Raw genomic sequence first — 19978 nt, forward strand, 5'->3', positions numbered from 1 at the left:
CTTCTCGCCGTCTTTCTTCTTTCAGATTTCGAGTAGAAAATCTCTTCGTCTTTTTCATCCAATTTTTAAATCCTTCGTGAACAGTGGCATGCTCAGAGAGTTCCATCTCAATCCTGAATATTTATAAAATATTGGATTAAACAAAACGTGGTCATTTCGCCTGTCATTTTGTCAAGAAATTTATTTTGAAAGCTGAATTGATGAGTAATTATTAGACTACGCAGTATAAATGCGTGGTGCTTGTGAAAAGTTACATAAAGGCGATTTTTACGTCACGAAAGCGGTATTTATTATTATTTTAATAGTTAATTAACGAAAAGAATTTATATATAATTGTTAGAAAGTGAATATATGTACAAACTGGAAAGTAATCTGTACTATTTCTTGGATATTATTTTCAATATTAATTCAATATAAATAAAATGCAAAGCATCTGGTAATTTTAAACCAAATTTGGTCATTGTAATATAATAATGCCAATATTTCTTAGCAAGAATGACAGGTTTGTAACGTTTATTTTTTAGAATTTTAACTTCTAATTTCAAGTGTTATAAATATAAATAATTGGTTTATTTTTTTTAAGTTGGAAGTTTTGCTTAAACAAGACTGACAAAATAACTAATCTAATTTAATTAAATAAAATTAATAGTAATATAATTTGCATATTAGAAGAAAGTTCTATTTCGAGAATTAAGTACTAAAATATATTAGATAAGAGATATGAAGTTTATATAAGAGCAACAGCATTTATTGTTACATTTTTTCCAACACTTGGCCGTTGTAATTGCTGTTCTAGATAGAGCATCACAGTTGAATGACCATCTGTTTCTTGGAGTTGTTTCTAGAGGAATATTTCGCTATCAATAACATCTTGGTGGTTCTCTTATCTATAATTTAATTGTTCTATGTTTTTATATATTTTAATATGCCTTTGCCAAAAAAACAATTTGCCAGCTTTGTCTTAACCCATTCAGCTATATGACCAATAGTTTTATTATCTACTGTAATTAGAATGTCATACGTATGTATTTGTTATGTGTTAACCATAATAGATGTTATTGTTTTAAATTTATCTTGATGAAAGTATTTTTATGTATAATATTTAATAAACCCATTAATATTATTTTTATAAGTCATCATCAGCATTCATCCATAGTCAGCGTTCAGAATCAGTATCAATTCGTAACGAATTCGCTGCTGTTGGTATATCTTTACTTGCTTTTTGCTTTTTCCATACAATATCTCGATGTTTCAATAGAAATCTGGGAGGAATACGTTCACCCTTCAGTCGACCAATACTGTTATCTGCATGTGCGGTTTCCACAAGTGTGCAATGATTGTCGTTTCTTATACACATATAGCAACATGTAAAATTTGATTTAGGTATCGCATTTGTAATTTCTCAAGCTTCGGAACCATACAAATGGATTTGCAAGATAAAATCATTCAGAATAGAAGTTGTAATAGTTCTTCTATTCTAAATGTATCATTTAAAAGAAGAAAAATCTCATGTAGCTCGACCGATTATTAATGCTTATTACTTCAGCATTAGATGCCATGAAGTGCATTTGCTCTAAATGGTTCTCGTTGAGATTTACAATAACAGGCGATCTGGCAGTTCTCAATACTTTAGTATTTTTTTCATTAATCTTCAATCGATATGACTCTACAACTCAAACTGTATCATAATAAACCCTAAGATCACTATCAGAAAATACATTTAGAATATGAAAAGATTATTAAATTATATTACATCCTCACAATATATTTAAAAAAATTTAAATTTAAAAACTCAAAATCCCTGGAAAATTTCAGAGAAACAATTTTACATGATTTATATCTTACATTTTTGTTATGTTTCATATTGCTTAATTAATTTCTTTTTTTTATATTTTAAGGCCATAGCCAAACAGTGTTAAACTAAAAACAACACAGTATTAATTTTATTACCTAGGACTTGATGAACGTTGATGATAAATCATTATGACCTTTGAAATAACAACAAATATTTTTTTATTGATAATAACAAAGAACTATTAGACCCATAATTTTAATGGAATAATTTCGACGAAATTTCAACAAAAATGTATTTTAGAGCGTAGTTTTTTATTGAAATAGTATTACTCAAGTGAGTGTTCTGCTGTCACTTTTGCGGCGGTCGTTTTATGTTGTTTGGCCACAATCCTTTTTGTGTGCTTTATGTATGCTGTCATTATTGTGGATACTACTCGTGAAGCGTTAAATATCTAAGAGATAACACATTTCAGCGATCGCTTCTTTTAACCATCGCAGAATGTAGCGTATAACATGTTTCACTGACAATTAACCCACAAGACTTGACATGTAAACTGAGTAATACACACGCGTTACATTATTTACACGCAGTGTGGCTAAAATGCAACAAGATGTAGTGTGTTGAATAGTGTTCACATTATTTTCTTGTTGAACGGTGATACAAAGACTGAAGGTTTTTATCTATTAGAAAACAGACAAACACTTGTTCGCTATTCAAGTAGTTTTAAAGGAGATGGCATATGGTCGCGATAGTCAGTGCGATAACCAGGATTACATAACAAGGTTATATATATAGTTTATTGAAAGTTTTTTTGTAATGCGTCATGGATATTTGTGGTGTCGAAATATTGCAATGCTGCCGTATCAACTCTGAGTTTTAGTTCAGTTTGGCTTTGACATACAACAAAATTCTAATCTAAATAAAATTATTGAACAAAAATGTTATCAAATATAACTTATTTTAACATTATAGTACTTATAGTATCGAAGGACTTAAAACTACAATCAAGAACACAGGTATAATAGTTCGTAGGTTAGATTTGTTTTGTTTACTTTTAACTCTTTTCCACACCACCCATGAGGTAGAGTTTCTAGGCGCGTTTTATGCTATCCCTCTGGAGGCCTAATCCACCTAATTAACAATTGTATATCTGAGGAACGTATTTTACTTTCATTCGAGAGCATATTTACATTTTTATATTCAATTCTTGTTTCCTTCGATGGTGTGTTTACTTATCAAGTTATCTTGGTATCACTGTATATTTTATTTCTTCTGCTACTCTCTGTGTACACCATTCTTCATAAAATTAATAACTAAATTATGTCTAATGCATTTACCATATCTAGAAAACAGTTAGTATTCATTCTCTCCTCATACATTCTAACCTAATACTGTTTAATTTTGAATAATTAAAACCATATTTGTACACAAATATTTCACGCCCTACAATACCATTTTCTACAGTTATATTCAATTAATGATGTGCATTCCTTTAGATGTTTCCACTCTCATCACTCTGTCTCAGGACTTTCCAGCATTGAACACTATTATCACATATCCTGAAAGTTTCCTTCAGTCACTTTCACTTTCCGACTCACTGTCCAATTCAGTCACTAGACTGTTAATTTTGAATCTGTCTAAAACATGTTCACGATTCCACTATTTATTAATTACTTCCTTTGTATGTCTTATCGAGTTCATCCAAACCGAAGGTGTTATAGTTGACAATGTTTCTTTCTACATAACCAAACAGTTTTTGATCTAATATCCTTCTCGACCAGCAATATATCTGCAATTAATTATTAATAGATATAATGACCAACAAAACCTAATCGAATGCTATTGTAACTTTTACCTTTTTCCATCAATTTTTGTTGCCTTTACACTTTTTTTGTTCCAGTCAGTTTGATACAGTATTGCCAAGAGTGCCACAATGAACCATTTTGAAATATTGAAGTTTCATCGAGATACACAAATTCAAATAGTATATCATCCTTGGTCTTATTTTATGCCTTTAAACAACCGGCCACCGTCCGTTTGTCAGACGTATGCAAAATTATTTAAATTATTTAATGCAATGCAATAGTATTAAGTGGTTTTAACTCTTGCATATAAATTATTGTGACTGTATAATTATCTGTAGTTTTCATGATGTTAAAATAAATTATATTTGATTTATATTAACATTTTTGTTCAATTATTTCATTTAGATTAGAATTTTGTTGTATATCAAAGCCAAACTGAACTAAAACTTTAAATCTCAGAGTTGATGCAGCATATTGCAATATTTCGACGTCACAAATATCCATGACGCATTACTAAAAAAACTTTGAATACTCTATATATATCCATATATACATACATATATATATATATATATATATATATATATATATATATATATATATATATATATATATATATATAACCATAAATAAAACATCTATGATAGCTGATCCATTATTCAAGAATTGCTTCGAAAGAGCATTGATCGAAAAAGGTGTAGGTGGAGTTTTATAAATATGGGGCCGTCGTATTATTTTTAAATAAAGGAAATGTAACTGCGACACAGATTTATCATAAAAAAACAAGATGAGAAATGCTATAGTGTACAGTCATGATTTTTTCTGTAGTGGGGAAGCCTAAGTAAATAAACGATGGCCTTCTTTCCGTTTCTACAAACGACAAACAATAAAGGAAAGCATTACGGCGGTTCATTCCTAATGATTCTATAACGGTTAATGATGTGCGTCAGTCATTGTCAGCACATTTCCTCTATAGTTGCCACATTATATATAATTAAGGTTCAACGTGAATAGTTTATCGAAACTTTATTAGTTATATGGGTCGAAAACTTATATTACATTTCCACAAATCACTTGGTCGTCAGTCACTGGACAATATTTCTACGGCTTCTGATATGATATGGCTTTGGCAATGAACAATGGCTTTTGAACTGAACGACTTCCGGTCTTCCGTCACATCAGCTCAGCAATAACATTATACACAAATATCTGATTATTATTCCCATCAGATCCTGACCTGGTTCCATTGGGAGCACCTTTCGGATGTGCAGTCTATCGAATAAAAACAGGGAAATAAAAGGAAAATTGGCCCATAATTGAAGGAGAAATCGGCGAACGTACATTAAAAAAATATACAATCGAACATAGAACTTCCTCCTTTTCTTAAAGTCCGTTAAAAATCTAAAAATTATTTTACATTATTCTAAATAAATAGAATCCCACAATTATCTATTTCTATTTATTTTCCAAAATTAGTACGAGAAGGAATACGTACATTTATGCACATCTCACTTATCGCGCAGTTGGAAAAACATTCGTAAGAACATATTCGAATGAAATAGAAATAAACCAATTATATCATATATATACATCATTGTTACTTTCAAAGTACTAAAATAAGATCAAACAATTTGAGAATTATTTAAAATGGACTGATCTATGAACTTTACGCCACAGAGATCGAAGCAATTATCTCCGTCCTTTTGTCTCTTAAGGAAGAAATTCGTACATGTCCGTCTGTTATCATGATTGAAAAAACAGTAGAAGCATGCATTTGACTGGAATTGTAATTACCATTTTCCATCGACTATTTTTATTTCCAGCGTTTATTACACATTTAAATGTTGTTTTCCAGAGTGAGAAGGGTCAGAAATCGCCGTAAAGAAACATTCCGTGGAAAGATTTTCTACGGCAGCAAAATAGAATACGTTTGAAACAGCACATGTAATGTACCATAGGTTGAATCTGTTCTATAATATTAATGAAGTTATATTTTGCTTACACTCCAGGTTATTGAAAGAGTTCGTAACCTTTTCAAACAAACTATTCTTCCCAAAATAAGAATTATTTCAGTCAATTTAAATAGATTTTGTTCGATTACATTAAGCGAAGTTAATAAATTAACAAAAATGTTAGATTTTGTGTTGTTAGATCAATAAAAAAGTTAAGTATAGTCTATCCAATCTCAATCATCTGAATTTTTTACGTCATAACGTAGCAAAGTGGTCGCATCAACCCTGCCTTTTAGTTTATTTTAGCTTTGGCATATAACAAAATTCTAATCTAAATAAAATAATGAAACAAAAATGTTATCAAACACAATTTATTTCAAAATTCTAGTACATCTAATGTATGCCATAATACTTTGTACAATGGTTTGTAGGTAAACACCACCCATGAATTAGAGTTCTAGGCGTGTTTTTCTTTATGCCGTGGAATCCTACAATTGTGTGTCCAAGTAATTTATTTTACATTCAGTAGAGAGCATATTTACCATTTTATGTTTAGTTCTTTTTTCCTTTGAGAGTGTATTTCCTTTTCAAGTCATTTTGATATCACTGTATTTTTACTTGGTACACTATTCTTGGCAAAATTAATAACTGAATTCCCCTAATGCATTTATCATATCTACAAAACATTTAGTAGTCATTCTCTGGTCATACGTTCTAACCTAATATTCAGGTATATTACTGAACAATTACACACATATGTACGTACACAAATCTTTCACACCATACAATACAATTTTCTACAGTTATCCTCCATTAATTATATACGCATCATTTCCACTTTCAACACCCTGTCTTAGTAATTATTAGCATTGCATTATAATCATTTATCCCGAAAGATTCATTTAGTCATTATCACTTTCTGAGTCGCTGTTAAAGTCAAACACTTTACAATTTATCTAAAACTTGTTTACGATTCCGCCATTTGTCAATTAATTCCTCTGTGCATCTGATGAAGTTCATCCAAACTGAAGGGCTGGTGAAGTTATAGTGGACAGTGCTTCTTTCCACAAGTCCTGACAGTTTTTGCTTGTATATCCTTCTCAATCAGAATACCTTTTGTAATAATTATTTGTCGAAACCCGCCTTTCCCCCTAACAACTTGATTGGATTCAATATGCAGTGATAGGGAGAAAAACGTAACACTTTGTTAACATATTGTTCAGCTATCTGTGTATCTTTTTTCGCCCTTATTTCTAAAAAAATTAATTGTAAAGAACGCAATTAAACATTTCATTTATATTTACTGACAATATCTACTTAATATTATATTAATATTTAATACAAAATAATTTAATTTTAAATAGTTCAATTTTAAGTCTCTTCAAAACTTAATTCATGTTTTGCAAGCCGTTCTTTCATTCCAGCCTTTATCGATGCACTTTTTGGAATCTTTTCCATCAATGTGCTATGATATGATCCATTGTCCATAACAATAAGCTGTGGTTTCTCCAGGTTTTTTAGCAAGTGATTTTCAAACCAGAGCAAAACATGTTATGGTTCATTTCTCCATGGTATTCGCCTTTGGGCTTGGAGGCAAACACTAACTCTGTTCCAAGTAGAAAACCATTTCTTATTCGCTGCTCGAAGAACAATATATCCGATCATTAGTTATTAAAAAAATATTAGGACTAACAAAACTTAATCAAATGTTATTCTAACTTTAATTTTCCAACAAATCTTTTTGTTGGAGTCTTGCTAAGAGTGACCCAATATACCATTTTGAAATATACATGTCTGATACAAAAATTCAAATAACAAATGTTCCTTAATTTTACTGTTCCGTTAGAAGTTCCGAAGTTCTATTAGACCTCTTCGTGGGGTATCTTATAAGCATTTTATCTCGTTCCTGTTCGAAGTAACTTATTAGAGAGGCAATCAGTTTCTTACTCTGATAATCTATTGCTTTCGCATTTTCAATTAGAGTAATATGATATATTAAGCGGCGATTTGAAATTTTTCAAAACAAATAAAGCGCCGAAACAGCATTTGCCGGTTTATAACCTCTTATTCTCACCAAAGTTCTGAAAAATTTGGCAACCGAACCACTTTTGCAGGCTAATTCGGTTACAAGTTCGAACGCACCTATCTCTTTTTAACTGGATTAAAATGAGAAGAAAAATATTATCTGGTATTAAAAGGTAAATTAATTTACAAACTGCAATAGGCAATATATTATACATCTTGATGACATAAATTCACTGTTATTTTAAGTAAACTATACCAGAGTTGAAACACAAAGCCGTTAAAAGGCGTTTTTATATATAGTATACTATGTCAGCGATAATTAAACGAAGAATATGTTTCACAGAAATAGCATTGCTGAAGAAAATAGATATACTACAACAATTACAACCATCAGAAGTCCCAGGAAACATCAACGACGCTGAAAACTCCGTTCGTCACTAGTAGAATAAAAAATTTAAGAGTATTTCAATACTACAACTTTAATAAGGACATAAAAATCGTTAAAAATCGTAAACTGCGTTAACTTACCACTGTGTTATCACTGCCACTGTTTACCCAAGTAGCTATAAAATCTAGCTTTTTAGCTTATAAGTGTGTTCATAATTTGAAATCGACCAACAAAGTGTTCGCATTAGTTTTTTGGGATGCTAAAAGAATATGGCTCGTCGATTAACTACAAATTTTTGACGTGATTAATGTTAGTAAATTGTTTAAATATCCAGTGCACACGCCAATTAAAATCTGAAGAAAACTTAATAAAGACATAAAATATGATATCAACTTAGTGTGAAGACTATTCGTTATGACAAATGACAATAATTAGGCTACAGAAAATAAAACAAGGCTAATATTTTCACTAATAACCTAGAAATGTATTTATTTCTAGAATATATATATATATATATATATATATATATATATATATATATATAATTGCTATAAATACTATATATGCTATAAAATTGCTATCAAAGAAGTTAGTCAATGAAAGATATTAATTGTATTCAACCTAATATTACATTTCAATTATTTTCCTAGCATTTGGAAAGTTGGTAAAATATTCTTGATTCTCAAATTGTAATTATATATGGTATGAACTATTAGTAAAATGTTATAATTTTGTAACACCAATTTTAAAGATTGCTAACGAACGCAGCGATATTTATATTAAATAATATGAAAATAACCGGCTTGGTTGGTGCAGTGGTAAGGGCGACAGAACTTATATTTGTGTTTGTTTAATATTTGTAATTATCCTTAGGCATGAGTGCAAAATCCGACATCATCCAGAAAATGATCCCAGTCACGCCAGTAACAAGGCTGGGTAAAACCGGACATCTTCCGGATGATTTCTAAGTTGGTCACTCGCCAGGTAGGATTAATGCTGAGGACCGTGATTCGAAGTCCATGTTAAACTGTAGGTTCAGTCCAGATGGTAAAAAGGAGACTTCAAAATATTAAGAAGAATTAAAACAGAATTCGTTTAAAGATTATAGTAGATAATATTTAAAATGGCCATTTTTGTATACTATATACCTACAACTTTTTGGTTTTTTTTCTTTTTGGTTATTTCAGAAGATTAACAAAAAGTAGATGTTTAAATGAAAGGTCATGCATTTTTTGAATAGTGTAAATATAAGGTGTAGTTAATAGAAAGTATGACATAAAATAATAACATAAGATTTGAATATTTGTGAGTTATTATTTCCTTCGCTTTATATAACTCCGGAGCAGATAAATAGTGCAGACAAATTTAAATAATATATCGTAATTACAAATTTTATTGCAATGAATGAAATAAAATAAACAGGAATCTAAGTAAGATACACATATTAGATATTTTACTTCAAATATGCCTGAATGCTGTAAAACTGTATGGATAATGTACTTATCTTTTGTAAGCTTTCTTAGAGGCTCTGATATTTATTCTATTTTAGTAGTTATTAGCATTCTCTTATCCTAGCATTCATTTTTAGAGTATTTGTTTTAGGAGATTGTCCAAGAACTCTATTTTATATCCATCTGCTCTACTCCATATTTGTATTCATTCCAGCGTTTTCTCGGAATTAATGAGCCCATATTTTTTTAAAATAATTTAAAAATTCAACTTCGTCAGCTCTTGTATATTTGGTTTCGTCTGTTTCATTAATTATTGTTCTTTTTTCTTCTTTCATTTGAGCTCTAAGTTCCGGATTTTTTATTTTCCTTCAGCCTTGAATGTTCTCATAACATGCCATGAACATAAGAGCCTTTGTGATTCTTGTAACTTAGACTACAATTTAACTAAAACATAACATTTTACTAGTACCTTATAAACTTATTTTGTTTGCTATATTAAATAATAAATAATTATATTATCTTAACAAACTTTTTTTAAAAATTACTTCCTAACCACAACTTTTGTAAACAACGAGTGGCTGTTGAAAATTGCGAGGAAGCTAGTTTAGAATAAATGCGCATGAGCATTATTGACCAATCAAGAAACACGCTGGGGTCTTTTTACTGTCGTCTATCTCAATGTGCTTATTAATTAGGTAAATGTGCGATCTGTAAGATTTGGAGAACCATATTTTACAGAGAAAATCACTAAATGAATAAGGTAATTTTCTAGATGTCATGTATATATTAGTTATAATTATAAATACCGATTTCCCACTGAACAGATTGTTGTTGAGGATTTTATAACTGTTTATTCTAAATATAGAGGCATCACGTTTAATGTAATACAAAGTCGGGCTATGAATACATGCTACCCTCGCCTGATGTCAAACCAAATTACAATGTATCTCTACAGCAATTACAACAGCAAACACGAAGAGTCGTAACTCGTAAATTGGACCAGTTAGGTCAGATGGGTAGTGATATGATTTACTGTAATCGAACAGCATTTGCGTGCCGTTAATTAGTTCTAAAATTTACGTTTCCCTCCACAACTCCATTATGGATATTGATAACGAACTCCCCCGATTGGTATATTTTAGTCATCCGAAACTATAAAGATAATTAAGCTTTAGTAAAACAAAAAATTATCCCTATATTCCTGTAAAATATATAATATTTTATATTTGGTCACGGAAACACCTACAGTCCATTGAACTAGAATTCTAATCTTATCACGATGATAAAAATAAAATATTTTACACAATTATTTTTATCAATAAATTTGCGTTTGTGAAGTGTCTAGATTATAATGTATTCCAAATATATACATATGTATAAATATATATATATATATATATATATATATATATATATATATATATATATATTATCGAGCGGGATATAAAAATGATAAAATTATTAAAATTGCTATTAATAAGCAAGTATGCATTGTATGTATTTTTAATGTCACATAATAAAAAAATTTGAGATGGACATCCCTTATATTAGGGGTTTGAAACATATATAGTAGCCGATTCTCAGACCTACCGAAAAGGCATAAAATATTTCATTAGAATCGGTCAAGCCGTTTCGGAGGAGTATGGGAACGAACATTATGACATTTGAATTATATATATATATATATATATATATATATATATATATATATATATATAGAAAACAAAAATTTGATTCAAAATAAAAAGAAACTGGTATTAACAAATATTTATTATGTTACACAAATTTACTAATTACCTTTTCTCTTCACTAAAAAACTTAATAAAAGCTTTTAACTCGAATATTGAAAATATTAACGCTACTGGAAAACAGATCATTCCGCCTCATTTGTTGACCGGATATGTAACACCTCCTTCCTAAAGAAACGGCCTCGGAAATGTACGTAGTCGTTATTCCACGTTGTTGTTGTAAAATTATGTTTGAGTATCATCTGTACCTTCTTTCGCCAGCTTGCGCCTATTTTTATACAAATTTCCGTGGTAACTCTCTATGAAATGGTTTCCTAGCTTTGGAGACTCCAGATTCTAATAGTCTACGGCTAAGAAACTGAGCTGCAGAAATCCGTAACAGGCGAACGTTCACCCTGAACAGCAAACTTCTGTTCAAATTCCCCTAAACTATGTTAATTCACAGCAACTTCAGTCTCCCTTGGGTTGAACTTAAACTGCGATCCGTGTCCCGGAAATCCACGGATTAGAGGTGTTTTTCACTCGTGTTCACTCGGTTCGTGCTTGAATGTTTCCTACTGGGAATAGTGGATGTTGAACACCTTCACTTCAACTTTTGTGACCTTACAGCTTCAGCTAGGATGATTTTGCCCGATCAAATTTAAAAGGCAAATACAATGTTTTCACATATTTTTTATTTATAATAATCAGATATGTTTGTATAATGTTATTGCTGAGCTGATGTGTGTGGCAGAAGCCATTCATTTTGCATTTTAAGTACAAACTGTAGCATATATAACATCGTAGAAATGTTATACACTACTGCTACTATGCTGTAATGATTAAAGCCTTTAACTCCCTAACGGGGGTCATGGGTTCAATTCCCTGCATGGACAATACCTTTTTGTTTTTTAGTTAGAACATTTATTAAATCACCTAGACTAGTGGACCCGAGGGCCTGAAGCGCTCTTTAATTTCAATCATTGTTTCTTTACTGCTAATTTTCCTCATACGGGCTGCACCCTTACTTGGCCTACCCATTGTAATATTAAATAAAATAACTGCGTAATTTATTGAGTAAATATCTAATACCAAAAAGAAAAAAATAAAATATTTTTAACAAAATAACTTAACCGACTTCAAAAAATAAATAAGGAACTCACTAAAATATTAAAAAAAAACAGTTTGAAGTCCGTACCGAGCCCTCAAATAATACAATTATAATAATATGATTTTATGTCATAAACAGAAAATTAAAAAGGAACAAAACAAATCTAATTTAATATAACTATTTGATCACGGTACCGGCTTCAAACTGATTTTTATTTAGTTGTCACAACGATTATTAAGTAAATATTTTATTTCAACACGATTTTTGTTATGTTAAAAGTCTAAGTTTGATTATTTTTTATATTTTAGTGAGTTCCTTATCTATTTTTTGAAGTCGGTTCAATTTTTTTGTTAAAAATATTTTTAATTTAATCTACCGGTTTCCATTCTGGTATACATCCACCAATTCGTCCTCAAAGTTGATTACTCTCACTAATTCCATATACCAGCATCGATATCCTGAACAATAATATTAAAACGATTATAGTAAACAAAAAAATAGTTTTGGATAGGATTTGCTTAAAATTCATTCTTAATAGGTGTCATCAAAGTATGTCCACCAGCTACATAAGAATCACAACCTAGATTATCCGACAAATGTTTTCAGATGGTAGAATAATGAAAACAAGCAAAATTGATTGATTTTGAGAAATAGAGCACTTACCCAAAAACAAAAGCTAGAAAGAGAATCCTGTTGGACTCTGTTGCCTAAGATTGGAAGTTGTTTCATCGAAACATGAATATCGAAGGAAATATTACTACCAGGAAATATTATTTTCCCAATTCTGTTATATTACTCTGAAACTTGGACCCTACTTCAGTCTGACTGAATCTGTAAACTTGAACTATATCAAATCCGATGCTTAAAACAAATCTTACATGTATAGCTACGGGGATATATTATTATAAATAATATATTATATTATAACATATTATAAATATGCGACAATCAGTACCCACTTGACGAACAAATCCAGAGAAGTGGATTAAAGTATGTAGAATGAATGCAAGGTAAACGAATTCCTCATAGATTTCTATGGCAAAATCGACCTTCTGTTTATAAAGCGGGGCAAACAATTGTAACTAAAACAAAATGTATCGAGATCATAGAAATTGATCTGGCAGACATTATCCTAGGCCAAAAACGTTTGGGACCGTCAGATTGAGGATGTATTTAAAAGATTGCAAAATTAATTAATACTGGTGATCGTTATGTGGTCGAAATTCTACCAAATGTATTAAATTAATCATATTTCTCTCATAACAGATTAAAAGGACTAATTTAAAAATGATATCATTAAAATTTGTTTTCACTGTATTCTCAATATAAATCCAGACATGTATTTTATATATAACATTAATTTTTTTAATTTAGTTAATATATTGTTACTAGTCGTTTCCGTCTAACCTACAATTTGTCTTTATAATAACATAAATCTAGGTATATAATTAGGTGGACCAATCGGCCCTATCTCAGTCTTTGGTGAAATAATATTTATATATGTCACTGCTGAATTTTTTAATATTTGCACCTCACTACACAACACTACACAAGATCAGATGGCTTGATTCTTTTGAGTCTGTGTCCTGTTCTGGTGGTTTCCAATAGTTGCAATATTTTCCTCATGTCCCCTTGCAATTCTCTTGATTTCTTGACTGACTGTGGGTATCTGAAGATCCCGATGTAGGTAATCAGTCCTATAGTATTTTAGTGCACCCACAATAACTCTCAGGACTTTGTATTTTAACTTTACTTTTAACAGGACTTGAAAAATTTGTATTTTATTTATGTTACTCTTTGCAGAACATCTCCATAATTGAACTCCGTATGTCCATGTAAGTTTCAATATTTCCCTATATAGTAGCAATTTATTATGTATTGATAATTGTGATTTTCTTTCATTTAGCCCGTACATTTTCTTATATTTCAATTCCAGTTCTTTTCTTTTCTTATTTATATGTTCCTTCCAGCGAAATTTTGCATCGAGATTCATTCCGAGATATTTAGCGTTATTGTCATATGGAATGATAGTATTATTTAATGTTATGGGTGCTTGTACGGTCTGTTTATAGGTGAACTGGATTCTTATTTTCCAAGCTTGTGTCTAATTATTTATATTGTCACTTGCCTGTTGTAATTTTCTTGAGGCTTCTTCACTATTGTCTCCTACAGCTATAATCGCAGTATCATCAGCAAATGTAGCCATCGTAATATTTTCCGTTTATGGTATATCACAAGTGAAAAGTAGATAAAGCATTGGTCCCAGTACACTTCCTTGTGGTACCTGCTTTAGCTTCTTTTATTGTAGAGTAAACTTCTTCTTGTTTGACACTAAACATTCTGGTTGTAATATATGATTTTAATGGTTCGGTGTGTGGTTTTGGTAACATTTTCTGTCGTTTATCAATAAGGCCTTCATGCCAAACCTTATCGAAAGCTTTTGCTACATCTAAAAATATAGCTGAGCATACTTTATTACTTTCGTAGGTTTTTTCAATAACATCTGATATTCTGTGGACCTAGTCAGTTGTTGAATTAATTAAAATAATAAATGTCTGTATATTAAAACATATTAAAATATATGCAAACTATCTCAAGAACACTTAGTAATATATTTAAAATTACATTTAATTAAATCTAATTTCCAGTAACTTTCGATAAACAACAAAGTATCAATAAGTGTAAATTACTGCGCCACTGAACATTATAACAAAATATCATAAGTAAGATTATTTTTAGGATCTCTAACAACTTCAGAGCTTCAAATATATATATATATATATATATATATATATATATATATATATATATATATATATATATGATATTTCTATAAGTATACATAATAGATATACATATAAGATAAGTATACATGGTATTTCGGTTTATATTATAAACATAAGTATGGAATAATAAATGAAGTAATACATTCTTGGTTATTAAAACAGAGAATATATAATCAAAAAAAAAATTTGAAACAATAACGAACACAATTGGGTAATTTATATAATTTCCATTAAATTTCAATAATCAACAAAATATTAATTAATTTCTTCTATTTGTCATATGTGTTCTGTCTATACAAATTATCTATTAGGTTTCATTTTAAATCCTGAATATTTTCACTATTTCATTTATGTATTCATGTAGTCCATATCTTTTATATATTTCTACGAATAATATAGATAGACATTTATATTTACATAGATATTATAATATAGAGATATTTCTCACCTAAAATGTATGTTATAAAAACAATAAATACACCAGGCTGATAAAAATAATAATTTCTCTACCTAAATTACCAAATAAAATTGCATTGTTCCTTGCCTTCTTATTTGGCTATCGCTTTCATTTATCTATTGTTTTCTACTTGTGTCTTAATTAAAATTCTATGAAACTATTAAAACTGTTAATATTCTATGCAATATTCATTTTAACTCTTGATGCACAAACTAACGTATTTATTACCTTTTCAATTATTACCCTTGCAATATTCGGTTAGCGCTTTGTTAAGAAATGAATTTACTATTGAAACATGAAATCAGTTAGAAGTCAATACCACTAAAATGTATAGGAAAATCTCAAGAACTTTTTGAATTACCTTTAGTACCATGATATACTATGCCTCTAGAACTATATCAATTAATAACAGTCCTTAAGCAAGAAAAATATTTGTTCTTTTATTTTCCTTCACCAGATATCAAATTAAACCAATATTATGATCTCGAAAATTTAAACATATCGTAAGCATAGAAATCAGACTATTCTTGTTATTCTCGAATTTTGTTAATCTATTTTTTCTTTCACAGCTGCATATACCTTCCGATAAAGCGGGCACATTAATTTATATTCTCTGCAAAAAATGTAAAATATAAGTTTACGTGACCATACTAATTTTTAATCGTTTTTAACCAAATTTGCCATAACTCTAACAATTCGAACAATACGAGAATAAAAAAAAGTTACATAAAACACTGATTAAAACTAAATAACGTTTATTATGATTTAATAAACATAATTTATTATAATTTCGTTTAATTATGTTTTAATCACTCATTTTACGTTTTAATGTCGTTTAAAATGTAACAAAAACAAATAATTACTTAATTTTAATGAACATTTTCCTTTATTTTATTTTATAAACTTAAAAAAACCTTTATCCCCAGCGAGATTCGATCCTAGTACCCTATTGTCGGCCAACCTAACTCTTAGCCCCCACATCTACCCGCTGTAATTGCTTATATATGTTTTTCTATCACCTATCCGACGACTATACCAAATTACTTGATTTGGGCGTTTTTCGTTTTATTGGAATATATTTATTTGTAGCGCATATTACACAGAAATATTAGGACTAAAAATTCTTCCTCGACATAAACTTTAACCGTACCAAATTTCACGCCTCCAGTGCCTCCATTTCCTTCAAAAAGGGAGGCAACATTTTCGCTAAGCCGATTAATATATAGATTAGTTATTATAAATAATTTTCATTTTTACTATATTGATTTTCAGGCTCTTTCACCTGAAGATTATCGTCGAGTCATGAAACTCGTAGAGACAGCCATATTGTCCACTGACCTGGCCATGTATTTTAAGAAACGTAATAAATTTCTAGAGCTCATCGACAATGGAGAATTCGACTGGCAGAGTGATGACAGAAAAGACCGTAAAAACTAACAGATTAAATATACCGCTCACACTAACAAGATTTTTTCAGTGCTATCAGGAATGATGATGACGGCTTGCGATGTGAGTGCTATCGCTAAACCATGGGAAGTACAACATCGAATAGCCAAGTTGGTTGCCGATGAATTTTTCGACCAAGGAGATTTGGAAAAAATGCAGCTTAAGGTCAAACCCATTGTAAGCTTGGATGTAAATAACAGGTCAATTGGAAAGTTCCCGGCCTACCATAGTAAAACAGGTTTTTTTTTTGGCAAAACTAGTTTTTTTTATTCAACATAATTCCCTTCTAGGGTGATACACTGATTATGGTGATCCCCCAACTTTTCGACACTATTCTTGTTGTACGATTTGTCCTTTGCTTTAAAATAGGCCTCACTTTCGACAATTACGTCTTCGTTCGACGAAAATTTCTTCCCAGCGAGCATTCTTTTGAGATCTAAGAAGAGGAAATAGTCGCTGGTGTCCAGATCTGGAGAATACACTAGATGAGGAGGCAATTCGAAGTCCATTTCATAGATTTTTGCCATCGTTTTCACTGACCTGTGACACGGTGCATTGTCTTAGTGAAACAACACTTTCGTTTCCTTCAAATGCGACCGTTTTTTGGCGATTTCATCCTTCAAACGATCCAATAACGTTATGTAATAGTCGCTGTTGATGGTGCTTAATTTTTCAAGGTAGTCAATGAAAATTATATCATGCGCATCCCAAAATACAGACGCCAGAACCTTGCCAGCCGACTGTTGCGTTTTCCCACGCATTGGAGCAGGTTTATCGTGTGCAGCTCGAGCACCACCTAATTTGCATAGAGCTTTCTCATATACAAATATTCGTGAATGATATTATGTACACGTTCAGTTGATATCTTTAGAGTATCTGCCATTTCATTCAATTTTAATTTGTGGATTTTTTTAATGTTCTCGTCGGTAACATCTTTTGGGCGTCCACTGCGTTCACAGTCTTCGGTGCTCATTTCACCACGTCCAAACTTAGCATACCAATCCTTGATGGTTGATTTTCCTGGGGCAGTGTCCGGAAACTCGGCATGAAGCCAAGTTTTTGCTTCAACTGTATTTTTCTCTTCAAAAAGCAATATTTTATCAACAGGCGAAATTCCTTTTCTCCATTTTTTTCACAATAACAAAAGTTGCTTCACTCAAAATGTTATAAGTCACAAACTAATGATCTGACAGCTGTCAAATTTATACACGCGTCTTTTAAGTGTTAGGGCTAACTAAAAAACATTTATGGATTTAATTCTAGTAGCGCTATCTATGTGTCAGGCCGGGGATATTTCAATTGACCTGTTAAACACATTGTTTTTATATTAAAAATGCTTGATTTCAGGCAATGATGGATAGAGAAAAAAAGGATGAGTTACCACAGATGCAGGTGGAATTTATTGATATAATTTGTTTGCCATTGTATCGTGTCTTGTCAGACACTTTTCCTTGGGTGAAGCCCTTGTATCAAGGGACGTTGGAGAACAGGAAACATTGGCAAGATCTAGCCGAGAAAGTCGAAATGGGTCTTACTTGGATAGATCACGATACAATTGATAAACCGGTGGAGGCTTTTACAGGTAAATGTTAAGATCAAAATATGTATATATTTGACAGACTTGGGAAATCCTCAAATTCTCGCCAAACTCGCAACTGTCCTTTAAATATATTTCATATGATATTTATAGTCTATCCAAAGAAGTTTAGCACAAACGTCATCTCAATTTATGACGTCAAAACGTCGCAATGTTGCCGTATCAACCCTAAGTTCAGCTTGCCATAGAACAAAATTCTAATTTAAATAAAATAATTAAACAAAAATGCTGTTATTAGATATAATTTATTTTAACAATATAGTAAATCTAATGCATATATTATCAAAGGACTTAAAACTACAATTAAGTACGCAGTTATAATAGTTTGTGGGTTAGGGTTGTGTTTGATTACATTTACAATGAACTCTTTTCCATACCACCTATGAGTTAGAGTTCTAGGCGGAGGCCTAATCCACCTAATTAACAATTGTATATCCAAGTAATATATTTTACTTTCATTAGAGAACATAGTTACCTCTTACGCTTAGTTCTTGTGTCCTTCAGTACAGTGTTTCCTTGTAAAGAAATTTGATATCACTGTATTTCTCTTTAGTTTATTCTGTCAATACATGCATACATCTTTCTTGATAAAACTAGATTTAGTCACTGCATTCTCTTTAATGCATTTGCCATATCTGCAAAACAGTTACTATTATATCGCTACTGACAGATTTTAACCAAATGCTCATGTATATTTTTCTGAACAATTACACACACATCTGTGCATATAAATCTTTTACACTCTACAATAATATTTCCTATAGTTATTAGTTATTATTTTCTTGTTTCCACTCTCATCACCTTGTCTTAGAAATTGGCAGCATTGAATCATATCATATTCAGAAAGTTTCATTCAAGTGAATAACTAAGCTGCTATATCTGTCTAACATTTGTAGACAATTCCATCATTTGTCAATTTCTTCTTCAATATGTCTGATTGAGTTCATCCAAACTGAAGGTGTTACTAACCATTCCTATTTCTAGCATGAACTACAATATATCTGCAATAAGTTATTAATAAATGTTATAACTAACAAAACCTAATCAATTGTTATTTCAATATTTACCTTTTCCATCAACTTTTGTCGTCATAACACCATTTTTATATTGGCCCCATTCTGAAATATCCATGTCTCATAATACATAAATTGACATAATAGGTCGTCCTTCTTTTTATTATATACTTTTAAAAATTGTATTCCTTTAAAAGCAATATTCAGAAGTTCCATTAGACCTCTTCGATACTTTTCAGACTAACAGTTTCTTTTGATATAGTTCTATTAAATTATGTAATTATGTATGAAAAACTATTCACAAGTTGATCTTGATTCGTTACCCGCTTCGTATGACGACGATTTTTTTCTGTGAATTCAAGATTATATTTTTGATTTTTTGATATATTTCAGTGCAGCTGCAACAAATAGGAACCTCAGCGGTC

The 19978-nt window shown here is 30.5% G+C and overlaps 1 protein-coding gene across 1 annotated transcript in view; it reads left to right on the plus strand.

The window, feature by feature from the left end:
• Pde6 (Phosphodiesterase 6) overlaps positions 1 to 19978 on the plus strand; it is a 221019-nt gene that overhangs the window by 198709 nt on the left and 2332 nt on the right. The window contains exons 11-13 of the mRNA XM_076409732.1: positions 16770 to 16923; positions 16975 to 17120; positions 18291 to 18525. Of these exons, the coding sequence (XP_076265847.1) occupies positions 16770 to 16923; positions 16975 to 17120; positions 18291 to 18525 (535 nt within the window). The remainder of the gene's footprint in view (positions 1 to 16769; positions 16924 to 16974; positions 17121 to 18290; positions 18526 to 19978) is intronic.

The sequence above is a fragment of the Rhynchophorus ferrugineus genome, unplaced genomic scaffold (genome assembly GCF_030347505.1).
Source record: "Rhynchophorus ferrugineus isolate W39M unplaced genomic scaffold, kcgeb_rfMv2 rfM7, whole genome shotgun sequence".
Lineage (NCBI taxonomy): Eukaryota > Metazoa > Arthropoda > Insecta > Coleoptera > Curculionidae > Rhynchophorus > Rhynchophorus ferrugineus.